Here is a 20279-nt window from a genome sequence, read left to right on the forward strand (position 1 = left end):
TTAGATGCTAGTATTTACTTGTGACGCTATGCTAGGCTATGCTAGTCAGCTTTTTTACTGATGGGGGTGCTCCCGGATCCGGGATTGTGATGAAGTAGAAGTTAATCAGAGAGGCAACAAAGAGATGAAAGATAACCCTGATGGAGCTACAAAGCGGAGATGGGTGTATTTGTCTTTTTTTTTTTTGCAGACGCTCTTATCCAGAGCGACTTACAAATTAGAAAGTTCATACATATTCATCCTGGTCCCCCCGTGGGAATTGTACCCTGGTCCCCCCGTGGGAATTGAACCCACAACCCTGGCGTTGCAAGCGCCATGCTCTACCAACTGAGCCACACGGGACCACATTTGTCCTTAGGACCACTTTAAGCCGCTCACTCCACAAAGCTGGGCTTTACGAGTGGCCAGAAAAAAGCCATTGGAAACTATTCAGAATTGAAGGAATGATGGATGGCGCTAAATAAAGGGAAATTCTTGAGGGAATTTCCAGAGATTTGAGACTGGAACGGAGGTTCACCTTCCAGCAGGACAATGACTCTAAGCATACTGCTAAAGCAACACTCAAGTGGTTTAAGGGAAAACATTTAAATGTCTTGGAATGGCCAATTCAAAGCCCAGACCTCAATCTAATTGAGAATCTGTGGTATGACTTAAAGATTGCTGTACACCAGCAGAACCCATCCTATTTGAAGGATCTGTAGCATTTTTGCCTTGAAGAATTGGCATAAATCCCAGTGGCTACATGATATGCGTCCCGTAAATGGGACAGTTGTAAATCATGCAGCGCCGTGTGTCACGATCGCAGGTTTTAGAGAAACAACAAATGTCGGTACATATAAGTGTCTTATATCGGCTAAAAGCTTAAATTCTTGTTAACTTCTTATGGCTGCAAGGGGCAGTATTGAGTAGCCAGATAAAAGATGCCCATTTCAAACGGCCTCGTACTCAATTCTTGCTCGTACAATATGCATATTATTACTATTGGATAGAAAACACTCTCTAGTTTCTAAAACCGTTTGAATTATTTCTCTGAGTGAAACAGAACTCATTCTGCAGCACATTTCCTGACCAGGAAGTGGAATGTCTGAAATCAATGCTCTGTTCAACTTCCTGCCTATACATGGGCATGAAACGTAAGAGTCTACGTACACTTCATAGACCTTCCCCTGGTTGTCAAGAGGCTGTGAGAGAAGAAATTTTGTGTTCATCTTGTTCTGAATTGGAATACAAGCTCTTTGTATGACGTGTCCCTCATTTCCGGTACTCTTGGCAGCGCCAGTTGGACAGTGGGATTGCCTTCTGTTTAGCTGCCGCTATGGACGACTACTATCTCCGGTTCTGATTTTATTTGATACATGTGACCATATCATCGTAAAGTATGTTTTTTCAATATAGTTTAACCTTTTACGGGGGCAGCCCGACACCGGTACACTTATGACAACATCCAACTCAAAGTGCAGGGCGCGAAATTCAAAATCTATTTTTTTTTAATATTTAACTTTCACACATTAACAAGTCCAAGACACCAGATGAAAGGTACACATCTTGTGAATCAAGCCAACATGTCCGATTTTTAAAATGTTTTACAGAGAAGACAAAATATGTAAATCTATTAGCTAACCACGTTAGCAAAAGACACAACTTTTCACAACTCCATCAGTTTCTTACTCGATCAGGTGCTATCACAAATTCGACCAAATAAAGATATAAATAGCCACTAACCAAGAAACAAGTTCATCAGATGACAGTCTGATAACATATGTATTGTATAGCATATGTTTTGTTCGAAAAATTAGCATATTTCATGTATAAACCATAGTTTACATTTCATCTACAATCCGAAATTGCACCAAAAGCAGCCATAATATTTACAGACACCAACGTCAAATAACTAATTACTCATCATAAAACATTTCTGAAAAATACATAGTCTGCAGCAATTGAAAGACAGGCATCTTGTGATTCCAAACAATATTTCCGATTTATTAAATCTTTTACAGGGCAAACAAAATGTATCGCTATATTAGCGTAGCTACAATAGACAGAAATAATTGGGCGCCCACGGGCCGTGTCCACATGCACGACAGATATATGAAATAACATCATAAAATGGGTCTTACTTTTGCTGATCTTTCATCAGAATGTTGAAGAACGTGTCCTCTGTCCAGATGAGTCGTTGTTTCGATTCAGAATGGCAAATTTCCCTCTTCAATTAGCATTGGCACTAGCCGAGTAGCATAAATTTCTCCAACGTAAACACAGTCAGAGGACGGAACACGGCAAAACTCCCGTATAAAGTTTCAATTATCTGATTAAACTATATTGAAAAAACATACATTACGATGATTTGGTCACATGTATGAAAAAAAATTCGAGCCGGAGACGTTAGCCGTTCATTACCAAGGCAAAACAGAAGTCCATCCCACTTCCTCAAGAGTACCGGAAGTGGAGGGTCACGTCAAAGAAATAGTTTTTTTCCCACCACAGAACAAGATGAGCAGAAAAATTTCTTCTCTGACATCCTCTTTACACCAATAGGAAGACGTATAGAGTGTCAGCAGACTCCTAAGTGTTAAGACCATGTATAGGCATCAGGTTGAAAAGAGCATCGATTCTGACATTTTACTTCCTGGTCAGGAAAAGTGCTGCAGAAGGACTTCTGTTTCACTCAGAGAAATAATTCCAACTCTTTTAGAAACTAGAAAGTGTTTTCTATCCAAAAAGAATAATAATATTCATATTGTACGAGCAAGATTTGAGTAGGAGGCCGTTTGAAATGGGCACGATTTCACTGGCTACTCAACACTTTGCCTTGCAGCCATATTAATCAGATTATTGAATTTTTTTCGGGAGTTTTGCCGTGTTCCGTTCTCTGACTTTGTTGACGTTGGAGAGATCCGTGCCACTTGGCTAGTGCCCATGCTAAATGAAGAGGGAAATTTGCCGTTCAAGTTCCAAACAACGACTGTTCTGGACAAAGGACACCTTGTCCAACATTCTGAGGGAAGAACACCAAAAGTAAGAAACATTTTATGATGCTATTTCTAATATCTGTCGTGCATGTGAACTGGTCGTCGGCGCCCAAGTGTTTCTGGCTATTGTGGCTACGCTAATATAACGCTACATTTTGTTTTCGCTGTAAAACATTTAATAAATCGGAAATATTGTCTGGAATCACAAGAGGCCTGTCTTTCAATTGCTGTACACTATGTATTTTTCAGAAATGTTTTATGATGAGTAATTAGGTATTTGACGTTGGTGTCTGTAAATATTATGGCTCCTTTCGGTGCAATTTCTGACTGTAGCTGCAATGTAAACTATGATTTATACCTGAAATATGCACATTTTTCGAACAAAACATATGCTATACAATAAATATGTTATCAGACTGTCATCTGATGAAGTTGTTTCTTGGTTAGTGGCTATTTATATCTTTATTTGGTCGAATTTGTGATAGCTACTGATGGAGTAAAAAACTGTTATAGTAAAAAAAGTGGTGTCTTTTGCTAACGTGGTTAGCTAATAGATTTACATGTTTTGTCTTCCCTGTAAAACATTTTAAAAATCGGACATGTTGGCTGGATTCACAAGATGTGTACCTTTCATATGTTGTATTGGACTTGCTAATGTGTGAAAGTTAAATATTTAAAAAAAATATCTTTTGAATTTCGCGCCCTGCACTTTGAGCTGGCTGTTGTCATAAGTGTACCGACGTCGGGCTTGCACGCCAAACAGGTTAATATAACTGCACTGTCCAATTTACAGTAAAATGTTGCTGCTAATCTTGTGCGACAGCAAGCCTTTTCCTTTTTGACAACAATTATATGACTATGGAGAGTTATGAAGTTATGAAAACTGGGTGTTTTGCAAATGTTGAACTTGTAATATGCCTACTAATACTTACTAAATCAAAGTCCAAGTATACAGATGTGACGATATTCTTGCAGAAAAATGTAATGTGAATGTAAACGTCCCCTTCACGATTTGCCCAAATCTACCTGGGTGACTTCACACTAAATGTCATGTAGTTTGCTCATGCTTCAAGTTATTATTTTGCACATACACTGCTGCCATCTTGTGGACACCATCGGAATTACAACCAGAGTGATGGCTAGATTTGGGACCTTTCTGTTGCATTTGATTGATGGTGGTTTTCTTCTACCAGATCTATTGTTATATTCTCCTACATTCAATTCACATTTACACAAACTTCAAAGTGTTTCCTTTCAAATGGTACCAATAATATGCATATCCTTGCTTCAGGGCCTGAGCTACATGCAGTTAGATTTGGCCATGTCATTTTAGGCAAAAATTGAAAAAAGGGGGCTATCCCAAAGAAGTTATAGAGACATACCCCAAGAGACTTGCAGCTGTAATCACTGCAAAAGGTGTCTCTACAAAGTATTGACTTTGGGGGTGGTTGAATAGTTCTGCACACTCAAGTTTTCTGACGTGAGCCTACAGGATGAGCTAAATGCCTTCTGTGCTCGCTTTGAGGCAAGCAACACTGAACCATGCATGGGAGCACCAGTTGTTTCGGACAACTGTTATCACGATGTGAGCAAGACATTTAACTTCTTATGGCTGCAAGGGGCAGCACTGAGTAACCTGGAAAGAGGTGGCCATTTCAAACGGCCTCCTACTCAATTCTTGCTCGTACAATATGCATATTATCATTACTATTGGATAGAAAACACTCTCTAGTTTCTTAAACCGTTTGAATTATTTCTCTAAGTGAACCAGAACTCTTTCTGCAGCCCATTTCCTATCCGGATTTCCAAAAGCGAGGTCTTTTTTCAAGAGCTTGTCTATAAAAGGGCATGTCACTTGGGACTATAGAAACACGTCATACGCCTTCCCCTGGGTGTCATGCGGAAGTGAGAGCAGAAAGGACTTGAATATCTCGTTCTGGGATTGAATACAGCCTCTTGGAGTGAGAGGTCCGCCATTATTTATTTTTTCGAAGGTGCGAAGTTGGACCTGGAATTGCCTCCTGGAAAACCGTCGTTATAGGTGAATATGATCTCAGGCTTCGATTTCACTTCATACATGTCACAATATCATCCTAAAGTATGTTTTTTCAATATAGTTTAATTATATTCTTGAAATTTATTCGGGACTTTAGACGTGATGCGTTGGAATAATTTTTTCAAGAAGGAGAGGTTAGCGCCGCACGGCCAGTGTGCTTGCTAATTCAACAGGGAAATAGTTCGTTCTGGATCCAAACAAAGACCGTTCTGGACAATGGACCCCTTTACAACATTCTGATGGAAGATCAACAAAGATAAGGACCCAATTTGGGATGCTATTTCATATATCTGTCGAGCTGTGCTATCGCTACCGATTACTTGGAATCAATGCTGTTGTGTGTTAGCCATTGCAGTAAGCTAATATAACGATATATTGTGTTTTCGCTGTAAAACACTTAAAAAATCGGAAATATTGTCTGTATTCACAAGATCTTTGTCTTTCATTTTGCTATACACCATATATTTTTCTGAAATGTTTATTGATGAGTAATTAGGTAGTTGACGTTGGTGTCTATTTACTCTGGCTACTCCCGTGCTATTTCTGACTGTAGTTATGATGGTAGCATCAATGTAAAACTGATTTATAGCTCAAATATGCACATTTCTCGAACAAAATATAGATTTATTGTGTAACATGTTATAGGACTGTCATCTGAGGAAGTTGTTTCTAGGTTTGTTTGGTTGGATCTTGGTTAGTTAGGTTGGCTTTGTGCATGCTACCTGTGCTGTGAAAAATGTCTGTCCTCTTTTGTATTTCGTGGTGAACTAACATAAATATACGTGGTGTTTTTGCTGTAAAACATTTTAAAAATCGGACACGTTGGCTGTATTAACAAGATGTTTATCTTTCAAATGCTGTATTGGACTTGTTAATGTGTGAAAGTTAAATATAAAAAAAAATAGATTTCGAATTTCGCGCCCTGCAATTGAGCTGGATGTTGTCATAAGTGTACCGATGTCGGGACAGCCCGCCTAACAGGTTAAACAGGCTAACTTCTACAAGGCCACAGGGCCAGATGGATTACTAGGATGCGTACTCAGGGCATGCGCTGGCAAGTGTCTTTACTAACATGTTCAACCTTTCTCTGACCCAGTCTGTAAAAGCTACATGGTTTGAGCAGTCCACCACATCTGGAGCTATGAACTGCTTTGAAAGGCTGGTTATGGCTCCCACCAACACCACCATCCCAGACCCACTCTAATTCTCATACCACCCAACAGATCCACAGATGACGCAATCTCAATCACTCCACAATGCCCTTTTTAATTGACTACGGCTCAGCAATCAACAACATAATGCCCACAAAGCTCATCAGTCAGCTAAGGACTCTGGGACTAAATACCTCCCTCTGCAACTGGATCCTGGACTTCCTGACAGGCCGCCCCAGGTGGTAAAGGTAGGCAACAACACATCTGCCACACTGATCTACAACACTAGGGCCCCTCGGGGGTGCATGCTTAGTCCCCTCCTGTACTCCCTGGACACCCACGACTGCGTGGCCAAGCATGACTCCAACACCATCATTAAGTTTGCTGACGACACAACAGTAGTTGGCATTATCACCGACAACAATGAGACAGCCTATAGGGAGAAGGTCAGAGACCTAGCAGTGTAGTGCCAGGACAACAACCTCTCTCTCAATATGAGCAAGACGAAGGAGCTGATTGTGGACTATAGGAAATGGAGGGCCAAACAGCCTCCCATTAACATCGACGGGACTAAAGCGGATAGGATACAGAGCTTCAAGTTCCTTGGCCTCATGACCAACAAACTATTTATGGTCCGAACACACCAAGACAGTTGTGAAGAGGGAAATACTTTTTCCCCCCACAGGAGACTTAAACGATTTGCCACGGGTCGTCAGATCCTCAAAAAGTTCTACAGCTGCACCATCGAGAGCATCCTGACCGGTTGCATCACTGCCTGGTATGGCAACTGCTCGGCATCTGATCTGTAAGGCGCTACAGAGGGTAGTGCGTCCGGCCCAGTACATCACTGAGGCCAAGCTTCCTGACATCCAGGAACTATATACTAGGCATTTCAGAGGAAGGCCCAAAAAATTGTCAAAGACTCCAGTCACTCAAGTCATAGACTGTTCTCTCTGCTACCGCCCGCCAAGCGGTACAGGACCGCCAAGTCTAGGACCAAAAGGCTCCTTAACAGCTTCTACCCCCAAGTCATAAGACTGCTGAACAACTAATCAAATGGCCACCCAGACTTACATTGACAACCCCCCCCCCCTTGTTTTTACACTGCTGCTACTCGCTGTTTTATCTATGCATAGTCACTTTATAAATTACCTTGACTAACCTGTACCGCTGCACATTGACTCGGTACCCCCTGTATTTTTTATTTTACCTTTATTTAACCAGGTAGGCTAGTTGAGAACAAGTTCTCATTTGCAACTGCGACCTGGCAATATATATTGCCTCGTTATTGTTATGTGCATTTCTTGTTACTTTTTAATTGATTCGATTTTTTTTACTCTAGTTTATCTAGTAAATATTTTATTACAGCAGTTCAAGTGTATTAACTTATACTGCATTGTTGTTTAAGGGCTTGTAAGTAAGCATTTCACAGTAAGGTTTACACCCGTTGTATTCGGCGCATTTGACAAATACAATTGGATATGAAATACAACGCAACAGCACAGTTCACACTGCCAATATATACTTGCCACAAAACAGCATCTGATGCTAATTTCTAATTGATTGTGTGCAGTTTGTTTTGCTGTCATATAAAGGTCAACATGGCCGAAATATTCGTGCTTTGGAAAAGCGAGACCTGTGCCTTTTCCAACAGGGAAAGTAGCACACTTTAAACTCTAATGCTAGTCATAAAATCATAACACCAAGACAAGGTATCTTGGTCCTCAATGTATCTATGCTTTAATTACCTCTGGAAAGATACAGGTAGATAGGTCTACAGGTTAATTTACGCTCAGAAAATCTGTGCCTCAGTAATAGTAGATCAGTTAAGTGGCAGCGAGGTGCCAAAATCACCTGAGAAGAGTCTCACTGGTATTGGGCTTTAGCACTTTGCTTCAGGAGAGGTGGGAGAAAAGGACGCCCTAGTGCACACCAGAGAGATAGAGAGATATTCAATAAGATTGGATCCTGAAATGGCCCAGGCTGTAACATTCTCACTGGCTTTATAGATTTCACAGTTAAACCTCTGACATGAACGGCAATCATAGCCAGATTTGAAGGAGGAAGAGAAAGAGAAAGGATGGAGGGAGAAAGAGAGGGAAGTGAAGGCTAGATAATACAGAGAGATAGACAGAGGAAAGACGAATAGAGGAGAGGATAGAGATTCTAAACCAGAGAAAGTGACAGTGAAAGAGAACATAGATAGACAGAGAGGAAAGTTCGAGATCTTGAAAAATATTTCCAATAGAATCAGTGTCTAACTAAAAAGCATGTTTAAACTACAAAAAAAAAATGAAATCCAGGTGTAAATGAATATAGACATTGAACATCTCAGAGGAGAGTTATAGCGTGTCTGATACTGTGTATGTGGAGGAATAGATCACTTTATGCATTGTATCCCAAGGGGAACCGCCCTCGAGCTTGCATACAAATAGCTGTCTAATAACGTCACCAATGCTTTTAGACACCCAAGGCATTTTCTATGGAGATATTATGGAGCTAAAAACTGTAGATAGGTTTATTAAGTACACACTCACATACATACACATGCACACGTAGCAACACCTATACGCGCACACACGCAACGTCTAATAAGTGGCTATAGATATGGAAGTAGATTAATTGCCATAGCCTTTTCTTTGGCATACAGCAGCTGTCTGGGACGTGACGGAGAGATAAGGGGGTGTTTTTAATTGATCAGGAAAAGTAGCCATGGCAGATCATGCAAACACACAGCCACATGCGCACGCACACGTGCACACACACAGGCACACACACAGCCACGCACACACACACAGGTTGAGCAGTGCACTGCTCTGAAAATGAAAATGAAAGCCCAGCCTGAAGTCCGAATGATTCATTAGCAAGATTGTAAGATTGCGACAAAGCTCTGTTCACCACAATTTGAATTTTGTGAACTCATCTCGGCTTCAATGTTTTAATGTGCACACACCCTACATATCAGTGGAGGCTGCTGAGGGGAGAATGGCTAATAATAATGGCTGGAATGGAGTAAATGGAATGGTATCAAAAACATGCTCTTTATGTGTTCATCAATATTATGAGCCGTCCTCCCCTCAGCAGCCTCCACTGCTACATACAATGAGTCCTTTTAAAGGTACATACATTTCTCTACTTTGAAATTAATGATATAACCATTGATTCTTGAAGAACTCCTGAATCCCAGATTGCCCTTTGAAGTAGTGGCAGACACATTGTTGCAGTGGTCGGTAAGAGACTTCTTAAAACTTCTTGACGCACGGATCCCTTTAGCGGGATCATTTTCATCAACAACAGCTAAATTGCAGAGCGCCAAATTCAAAATATTTTGCTACAAATATTTATATTCATGAAATCACAAGTGCAATATAGCAAAACACAGTTTAGCTTGTTGTTAATCCACCTGTCGTGTCAGATTTTGAAAATATGCTTTACAGCGAAAACAATCCAAGCGTTTGTGTCAGTTTATCGATCACTATCCAAAACATTAAGAACACCTAGCAGCAGTGTAGATTGGTCACGAAAGCCAGAAAAGCAATACAATTAATCGCTTACCTTTAATGATCTTCGGATGTTTGCACTCGCAAGACTCCCAGTTACACAATAAATGTTCCTTTTGTTTGATAAAGATTATTTTTATATAAAAAAACTCAATTTGTTGGGCGCGTTTTGTTCAGTATTCCACAGCCTTAGACAGGTCATCAAGGATTGACAAAAATTGAGTATCCGTAAAGTTCGTAGAAACATGTCAAACGTTTTTAATAATCAATCCTCAATAAACGATCATATTTAAACCGGACTGTATACTATTCAATACTGGAGAGAAAGAAAATGTCGAGCAACCAGTGTCGCACGCATCAACTAATGGAGGAACATTCGTGTATCCACTGACGCGTTTTGATAAATCTCGCTCATTTTTCAAAATAAAAGCTTGAAACTATGTCTAAAGACTGTTACCACCCTGAGGAAGCCACATGAAAAGGAATCTGGTTGATATGCCTTTAAATGGAGGAAAGGCAGGCAATGGAACAGGAATTTTTCAAAATAAGAGTCACGTCCGGGTTGGATTTTCTCAGGTTTTTGCCTGCAAAATCAGTTCTGTTATACTCACAGACAATATTTTGACAGTTTTGGAAACTTTAGAGTGTTTTCTATCCTACTCTGTCAATTATATGCATATTCTAGCATCTGGACCTGAGAAATAGGCAGCTTACAATGGGAACGTTATTTTTCCAAACATAAAAATTCTGCCCCCTAGCTTCAAGAGGCAGAATCATCAATTAGAGAGTGAGAAGATGGTCTATGGTTTTTGACTATTGTCACGTCCTGACCATAATTCCTATGTGTGTTGCTTGTTTTAGTGTTGGTCAGGACGTGAGCTGGGTGGGCATTCTATGTTGTGTGTCTAGTTTGTCTGTTTCTGTGTTCAGCCTAATATGGTTCTCAATCAGAGGCAGCTGTCAATCGTTGTCCCTGATTGAGAATCATATATAGGAGGCTTGTTTTGTGTTGGGATTTTGTGGGTGGTTGTTTCCTGTGTCTGTGTTTGTGCCAAACGGGACCGTTTCGGTTAGTGCGTTTGTTGTTTGTATTTTTTCTACTTTTCATTTTCATTAAATCATGGAAACTTACCACGCTGCACATTGGTCCTCCGATCCTTCTCGCCTCTCCTCGTCTGAGGAGGAGGACGACTTAGACTGCCGTTACAACTATACTAGTCTCGGCAGTGACCGTACTGTGCATCATAGGCTACAGCCACAACCGGAGGAGAGCACATACACCTGTGACGCCCAGACACAGTAAAAAACACAGTGAAACTGTTATGATCCTGTACTTATCTCTGGGAAAGTATGAGGCACACCATATTTAAGATCATCTCTTCCTTAGTGCACACTATATCTGAAGTGATTTTGTTTCCCTGGTGTCCCTGATCTTTTAAGATCACTTTTCCCTGAGGTCCGAGGTGGCAACATCACTTAAGCCGTATGTCATAAGACCTAGATAATCAGTCATAAGGCTGACATAGTAGATGTAATCAAGAGTTGTAACATGTCAGGTTAACGAAATCATAGAGAAAGTGTAGCCTAATGGTCTGAATATTCAAATAATTGAATGGGTATGAGACAACAACAAAAGCTCATCTAGTTATGATCGGACACCTGATATTAAAAACAATCATATATTTATTCCAGCTTTGCCATTGTTATGACAAACCACTGTAACGCAATGTAGTGCATGAATTGCGCCCTCTAGAGCCCATAGTGGAACAGCACTGCATCTGCACTGCAGGGTATTACTGTATTATTTCTGGAAAAACACTTTCCAGTCCATAAGAGGAGCTGTTCATTTGGTGCTGGTCGCAGATACTGAACGAGTTCATTCAGAATCAGAAGGCCTGAAGCTCTTTCTTTTCTTTTCTTTCAATGTGGAGGCTAGATCCATGTATCAGGAATTCACAATAAAGTGTCGAGACCTCTATGCTGTAACGTGATATAACTATTTGGTTGTAGGGTAACAGTTTGTCAACAGTGTGTCAACATCCTTCCTTAAACAGTGTCAAATGTACAGCCATACAAAGTCATACTTTTCCATCCATTCATATGGGACCTCTGATTCCTAAGCATCTTCAGAGTTACTGTACGTGCTCCTCCCAGTAACATTTCCATGTTGCCCACACCTAATGTTTCTATGAGCAACGTTGCAAATTAAGCCTACTGTGCGTGCCATTGGATATGGATAAAACCGATACAAAATAAGAGGAATTTTAGGTCATTTGATCACTCTATTGACATTTATTGTATTTTCAGGGGAATCATGCGTGATTGGTTCTGTTTTTGTCTATGGGTGTGTCATCCTCCCTCTCTCCCGCTTTCCCTTAATCCCACCCTCCATCTTTGCCCCTTTGCCCACAGTATTCAAACAGAGCAACTCTGCAAGAGAATGCCTGCACCCCTCGAACCCGTTGCCACGATAAAGTGACTAAGGGGTTAGTTGAAATCGGTGAGCGGGCACAACTTGCGTTGGGGTTCTTGCGTTGGAATTATATTGAATTCTGCTTCATATCACGCTATACCACAATATATACCACAAATACCAAGTGCTTTTGACCAAGAAGTGGCAGGTTTGCGCGAAATCTACACTCAGTCTCTTCACCTCTGTCCTGCTGACCTACTGTACTGTCCACCAGGTATTGCTGGAGATTTGTACTTCCATAATGTCGTTGTTTGCTGGGAGCTGGTGGTGCGTCAATGCCAGCTGGCACTGTACTGTGCCCAAATGGCTTCAATCTCGCTGTCACACCTCAGCTTCCCGACGTACTGCAATGCACTGCAGACCACTTTGACTCCAGCATAAAGATTCGTTGCTTTTGACTGGAGTCATTATTTTGGAGATTCAAGAAGACTGAGGATTATGTGCAGGGTGGCTGTAAACTTAAACTGTCTTCAGCAGCCCTGTAGCCTAAGCCTGGTCTCATAGACTAGACAAAACGTTGTAAATGTAAATCTGCGACACTGAAATTAGTATGATACACTACGTGACCATAAGTATGTGGACACCTGCTCATCAAACATCTCATTCCAAAATCAAGGGCATTAAGGCTAGGGGGCGGTATTTTCATGTCCGGATGAAAAGCGATCCCAAAGTAAACTGCCTGCTACTCTTGCCCAGAAGCTAGGATATGCATATTATTAGTAGATTTGGATAGAAAACACTCTGACGATTCTAAAACTGTTTAAATGATGTCTGTGAGTATAACATAACTTATTTGACCGGCAAAACCCCGAGGACAAACCATCCAGGATATTTTTGGGGGAGGTCACTCTCTTTTCAATGGGGTTTCAATGGGAATCTAGAATTCTAAGGCAGTTGCTTGCAGTTCCTATCACTTCCACTGGATGTCAACAGTCTTTAGAAATTGGTTGATGTTTTTCCTTTGTGAAATGAAGAAGTAGGGCTGTCCAGAACGAGGGTCGGGTGAAATGTACTGTTTGTTAGAGGCGCGTGACCTGAAAGCTCGCTCCACTTTGTTTTCCTCCGGTATTGAACACAGTAACATACAGTATATATATATGTAACACATGTAAGCCCGTCTTAAATTGTATTGATTATTTACGTAAAAAAATACCTAAAGCTGTATTAGGAAAGTTGTTTGAAATGTTTGGACAAGGATTACAGGTAACTTATGAGATATTTTGTAGTCATGTTGCGCAAGTTGGAACCAGTGTTTTTCTGGATCAAACGCGCCAAATAAATGGACATTTTGGGTATATAACGACGGAATGAATTGAACAAAAGGACCATTTGTAATGTTTATGGGACATATTGGAGTGCCAACAGAAGAAGCTCGTTAAAGGTTAAGGCATGAATTATATCTTTATTTCTGAGTTTCGTGTCGCGTAAAGCCTTTTTGAAATCTGACACATTGGCTGGATTAACAACAAGTGTACCTTTAATTTGGTGTATTGCATGTGTGATTTCATGACAGTTCAATATGTATAGTAATTTAATTTGAATTTGAATTTGGCGCTCTGCCATTTCACCGGATGTTGTCAAATCGATCCCGCTAAAGGGATTTGATCCCTAAGAAGTTTTAATATGAAGTTGGTCTCCCCTTTGCTGCTAAAAGAACCTCCACTTTTCTGGGAAAGCTTTCCACGAGATGTTGGGACATTGCTGCGGGGACTTGTTTCCAATCAGCCACAAGAGAATTAGTAATGTCAGGCACTGATGTTGGGCGATTAATCCTGGCTTGCAGTCTACATTCCAATTAATCTCAAACGTGTTCGATGGGGTTGAGGTCATGGTTCTGTGCAGGCCAGTCAAGTTCTTCCACACCGATCTCAACAAAGCATTTCTGTATGGACTCGCTTTGTGCATGGGGGCATTGTCATGCTAAAACAGGAAAAGGCCTCCCCCAAACTGTTTGGGGAAGAATTTAATTGTCTAGAATGTCTAGAATGTCTAGAATGTCATTGGATATTGTAGCGTTAAGATTTTCCTTCACTGGAACTAAGGGGCCTAGCACGAACCATGACAGCCCCAGACCATTATTCCTCTTCCACCTAACTTTGCAGTTGGCACTAAGCATTGGGGGCAGGTAGCATTCTCCTAGCATCCTCCAAATCCAGATTGGTCCGCCAGATGGTGAATTTATCGCTCCAGAGAAAGCGTTTTGACTGCTCCAGAGTCCAATGGTGGCGAGCTTTACACCACCCCAGCCACCACTCTAGCCAACACTGGTGCCACGTTGAAAGTCACTGAGCTCTAAGGCCATTCTACTGCCAATGTTTGTCTATGGAGATTGCATGGCTGTGTGCTCGATTTTATAAACCAGTCAGCAAAGGGCGTGGCTGAAATAGCCAAATCCACTGAAGAGGTGTTTACATGATTTTGTATATACAGTATAGTGTATGTTACCTATGGTAAGGTTACATAAGACAGATGTTTACTTAAAACCCTTTAACCCAACTCCTAAACTTAACCCTAACCCCTAGCCTAGCTAATGTTAGCCACCTAGCTAGAATTCATCACATAATATATGTTTAGAAAATTCATAACATATTGCATATTGTGCAAATATTAATATATTGTACATTTTGCAAATTCGTAACATATAATACGAATAGCAATTCAAAACATATCATACAAAATGGGTGATGGACATCCACAAATGAATACATACCATACTAAATGTAACATATCATACTAAATGGAGTGTCTCAGATTTACATGCAGAATAATATGAAATGCTCTGAGACCAGGTTGATGGCCTAGAGTCTTACTTCTGTGTTTGTACATTTGATGTCAGAGAGGAACTTCACAATGCTGTCACAACCCACCTCTCCACCCCATAGCCTAGCGCATCATTGACGTTTTCTCACAAACCTTATGGAGTATCCCTACCTCGAAGTATCTCTGACATTGCACTTCAAAACAAAGTGACGTATTAGAATTGGCTATTGACCCATTATGACCATCATTGACTGAACGGTAGACCACCTAGAATACTACAAGCATAACCTCGGTCTACCCTCTTTGGCCGAGTGGCTGTCTACGGCACTGGTGCGCGTCCTAAGTGAATTGAACAAGGCTATTGTGATTGTTGAACCGGGGACCATTCCGCATCACACCCTGTGCTTTCTATATACATTAGTCAGGGATAGAGCTGGTAGAGCATTGTTATATGTCACTCTCCTGTCCTGTCATTTGTATGGACTCTTATGATTGGGCCACAAATTACAGACCTACATATCCCCTCGTTCAATGCACCTTTTTTTCTCTAGAACTGGAAAGATCTGACACAAATCTTTGAAATTAGATGAATAAAATGTCCTTATGAGCGGCGTGAAATCTACATCAATCTGTGTGTCTGTAATTGCACTGATTTGGGTAGGCCTATCATTTCTTGTGCGTAACCGTTGTCACAATGCAAGCACCAGGATATAGGCCTACAGGTGTCACCATGCGCCAGGAATATAGGCCTAAGATAAGCAGCATCCCACTTTTCTGCACACCGGCTCATCAATTAAAAAGTTACTCCATGAGTAATTCGAGGACTGGCACATTTGTTCCCTGGCCAGAACCGTCTTACCGTCGGGGTTGGCGCAGATGAAAACCCGGACACTCCTGCCAGTGGGGACATGGTGCTGCGGCAGTGCGAGGATATTGCCACTGATGGCTGCCCTGCGGAGCGCCGATTCCCGTGGACAGGGCTGCCTGCTCCCCACTCCCGAGGGCCACATGGGTGGCAACTTCCAGCGTAACTGCAACCAGGTACACACAGACAGGTCTTTAGTGCCTCCTAAAGGGGTTATCAGTGGCCACACACAGACAAGAACACATGCACACACAAATCAAGTTGGGATGGATCTGCCAAGTCGTAGAAAAAGGCAACCCCGAAAAATACCCATATAATAAGCCCATGCTTGCTTCTTCATTCAGTCATTGGAATGTTGCATAACAAAACGCGTTACTGTCACGTTAACATGCATCATTTAAAATAATTTCCTTGGCTATTATGGCTAATCATGTTAATCATCATACCATAATGTGAAACACACAAACAAATGACAAGACAGAACAAAAAGCAAACAATGGGCAAGCATCGGGCGCAATCCCACCCAGAGGAGATGCTTGCAGAGGGAGAGAAGTGTGAGGGGGGTGAAACAGCAGTAAATTGTTGTTCAGTCTGGGGAAGATCTCAAGTCGCTTTTTTCCACGGAGTTGATGTATCCCGAGATCTGTGTTTCACAGACAGAGGCTGCAAAACAGACAACAAAACACGGCAAAGTTGGGAAGTCCTAATATCAAAATGTCAATCCTTTTTCGTATTTATCATGAAAATAAATACTCAATCACTGAATCACTGCGTTCAGTGGACTTGACTGTTGCGGGTGAGGAGGCTGCGGATACACACTACAACACTTCTCGATCCTCACATTTTTCATTCTCTTCATTTCGAAAATATCCAACCGTGGATCCTTGAGAATCAACAGAGACGGTAAAAACGCCCATCTAGAGTTCTCTTCACCGAGAGTCTGCCCCTGGAGAAACAGCAGCCGGTTTGCAAAGAGCTGCGCTCAGCATCTCATTGCGAGCGAGCACTGGTTTTCTGGGCATTCTGGGGTCAGTCTGGGCTGGAGAGTTTTCCAAATACCTTCTGTTCATCTTTCTCTTTCTTTATCTCGCTCTCTTTCCCTCTCTCTTTTCCGGTTCCTTCAGCGGTCCTCACCGTTCACTATCCAGAAAGAATTATACAAATGTCTATGGACCGCTTGGTCAATGAGTGAGTGTGTGACCGTGGGTGTTTCGCTCCTTTTCTCTGTGATGGAGGAGCCAGTCGATGTGAACGTTTCACGGGAGGAGGGATTTAATTATTTAATTATTTTATCGATAAATGTACCTCTCTTCTGCAGCCCCCTGTTATTCGCTCTGGAAGTTAAGTGCATTTGCTTTCTCCTAAACCTAGCCTAAATGATTACAGTGCTGTTCTGCCATATATCCTTAAATCCCAGAGTTTAATGAAAAAGCAACCATTTCCTTGAATTAATTCCTATTCATTAAAACTTAACACCTTTAAATATAACAACACACACTATTTGAACGTCATGAGTAATTGATAGGTGCACTTTTTGCACACATATTCATGAAATTAATAAACTATGTAGACTAACCATGATATTTAGGAGTACAGTCATTGCATTAAAATCCCATTTAAAATCACACATCATGTTTTCAGATACAGGCCTACTGCTCTCAAGGATAATTTGTTTGAATTAATGCCAGTGTGTGTCTATTCCTGGGGCCCCTCGTCTTGCACCATGAGCCACCTGTTTATAAACTTCTTCAGGCTAGGGTCTATTTTTCTCCACTTCCTGTCTGACTGACGTGCCCAAAGTAAACTGCCTGTTACTCAGGCCCAGAAGCCAGGATATGCATATAATTATTACCATTGGATAGAAAACACTTTGAAGTTTATGGAAATGTTAAAGTAATGTATGAGACTACAACAGAATTGATATGGTAGGAGAAAATCCAGAGCCCATGCTCTTTCAATGGAAAGCTATGGGTCCTATGCAATTCCAGCTCCCAGATTGCAATTCCTATGGCTTACACTAGATGTAAAAAGTCTTTGTTCAAAGTTTCAGGCTTGTTTCTTCCCAAACGAGTAAGAATTTTGAGTTTTGGTACTGGGACTCAGTTGGAAATCAGTCTGTGTGCGCGTGCAACGAAGAGGACGTGCACTTGCTAATTTTACTTTTCTATTGAACATACTTCTTTCCGTATGAAATATTATAGTTTAATTACATTGTAGGGTATCTGAGGATTATATAAAATGTAGTTTGACTTGTTTTCACAAAGTTTAGCGGTAGCTTTTTGGATTCCTTTCTCTGCAGGTTGAACGAGTGGATTACTCAAATCGACGGCGCCGACTAAACATACTTTTTGGGATATAAAGAAGGATTTTATCTAACAAAACGACCATGCATGTTGTAGCTGGGACCCTTGGGATGGCAAATCAGAATAAGATTTTCAAAAAGTGAATATTTAATCACTATCTGGTTGAAAAATATTTTGATGTGGGACATCGTCCTCAAACAATCGCATGGCATGCTTTCGCTGTAAAGCCTATTGTAAATCGGACAATGCAGTTAGATTAACAAGAATTTAAGCTTTTAGCTGATATAAAGCACTTGTATGTACCTAGATGTTTAATATCCATAATCTTTACGTTTATTTATTTGAATTGCGAGCCCTCCAATTTCACCAGAAATTGTCGACGGAAATTGTCGACAGGTGTCTCGCTGACGGGATGCCTAGCCCTAATTAAAACTTATTGTCAATAGGGGGGCGCTATTTTCACTTTGGGAAAAATCGTGCCCAATTTAAACGGCCTCGTACTCTATTCTAGATCATACAATATGCATATTATTATTACTATTGGATAGAAAACACTCTCAAGTTTCTAAAACTGTTTGAATTATATCTGTGAGTAAAACAGAACTAATTTGGCAGCAAACTTCCAAATAGGAAGTGAAAATTCTGAAAATGGGGTCTGTTTCAGGGCCTGCCTATTCAACTGGCATATATTTATCGATATACATGCACTGCATACACCTTCCACTAGATGTCAACAGGCAGTGGAAGGTGGAATGGGGTGTCTAGCTTGATCTGAGGTCGAACAAGAGCTTTTGGAGTGGCAGGTCAGGAATTTCCTTTCTCTACCTTGACGCGCAAAGCACCTCCATATTGTCTTCTGATAAGCGTTCGGTATACACGGCTAATATCTCCGGCTCTGATTTTATTTGATACATGTGATAATAACATCGTAAAGTAGGTTTTTTCAACCGAGTTTATCAGATTATTCAACGTTTATTGGGACTTTGAGTTTTCCGTTCTTTGCATCGAGAGAAAATGGGAACGTCATCAACATTGGCTAGCATTGTGGCGCGAATTCAACAGGAGAAAAGGACATTCTAAAACCAAACAACGATTTATTCTGGACCAAGGACTCCTTTGTACAAGATTCTGATGGAAGCTCAGCAAAAGTAAGAACAATTTATGATGTTATTTATGTTACTACCCACCACTGCGACCTGTACACTCTCGTTGGCTGGCCCTCGCTTCATACTCGTCGCCAAACCCACTGGCTCCAGGTCATCTACAAGACCCTGCTAGGTAAAGTTCCCCCTTATCTCAGCTCGCTGGTCACCATAGCAGCACCTACCTGTAGCACGCGCTCCAGCAGGTATATCTCTCTGGTCACCCCCAAAACCAATTCTTCCTTTGGCCGCCTCTCCTTCCAGTTCTCTGCTGCCAATGATTGGAACTAACTACAAAAATCTCTGAAACTGAAAACACTTATCTCCCTCACTAGCTTTATTAAGCACCAGCTGTCAGAGCAGCTCATAGATTACTGCACCTGTACATAGCCCATCTATAATTTAGCCCAAACAACTACCTATTTACCTACTGTATTTATTTATTTATTTATTTATTTTGCTCCTTTGCACCCCATTATTTCTATCTCTACTTTTTCTATCTCTACTATCTCTACTTTTTTTAAATTTTTTTACTTGCTATATTGTATTTACTTCGCCACCATGGCCTTTTTATATTTTTATTTATTTATATATATATTTTGTTTGCCTTCACCTCCCTTATCTCACCTCACTTGCTCATATTGTATATAGAATTATTTTTCAATGTATTATTGACTGTATGTTTGTTTTACTCCATGTGTAACTATGTGTTGTTGTATGTGTCAAACTGCTTTGCTTTATCTTGGCCAGGTCGCAATTGTAAATGAGAACGTGTTCCTAATTTGCCTACCTGGTTAAATAAAGGTGAAATAAAATAAATAAATAAAATTTCGTATTTCTGTGGAAAATGTTATTTCTATTTTCCGCCGTTTTGGCGGGCGCCGTCTATCAATAACGCAAGCTGTTTGTTATGGTAAAGTTATTTTTAAAAATCTAACACAGCGGTTGCATTAAGAACCAGTGTATCTTTAATTTGCTGTACAACATGTATTTTTCAGTAAAGTTTATGATGAGTTCTTTGGTCAGATTAGGTGACTGTCCAAAATAGCTCCTGACA

General features: G+C 40.8%; 1 protein-coding gene across 1 annotated transcript in view; it reads right to left on the minus strand.

Moving 5' to 3' along the window:
- Positions 1–17009, minus strand: part of LOC129835044 (NACHT and WD repeat domain-containing protein 2-like) — a 90322-nt gene extending 73313 nt beyond the window's left edge. The window contains exons 1-2 of the mRNA XM_055900385.1: positions 16301–17009; positions 15772–15943 (exon numbers count right to left, since the gene is read on the minus strand). Of these exons, the coding sequence (XP_055756360.1) occupies positions 15772–15922 (151 nt within the window). The 5' untranslated portion in view covers positions 15923–15943; positions 16301–17009. The remainder of the gene's footprint in view (positions 1–15771; positions 15944–16300) is intronic.
- Positions 17010–20279: the final 3270 nt, after the last annotated feature.

The sequence above is a fragment of the Salvelinus fontinalis genome, chromosome 36, assembly GCF_029448725.1.
Source record: "Salvelinus fontinalis isolate EN_2023a chromosome 36, ASM2944872v1, whole genome shotgun sequence".
NCBI lineage: Eukaryota > Metazoa > Chordata > Actinopteri > Salmoniformes > Salmonidae > Salvelinus > Salvelinus fontinalis.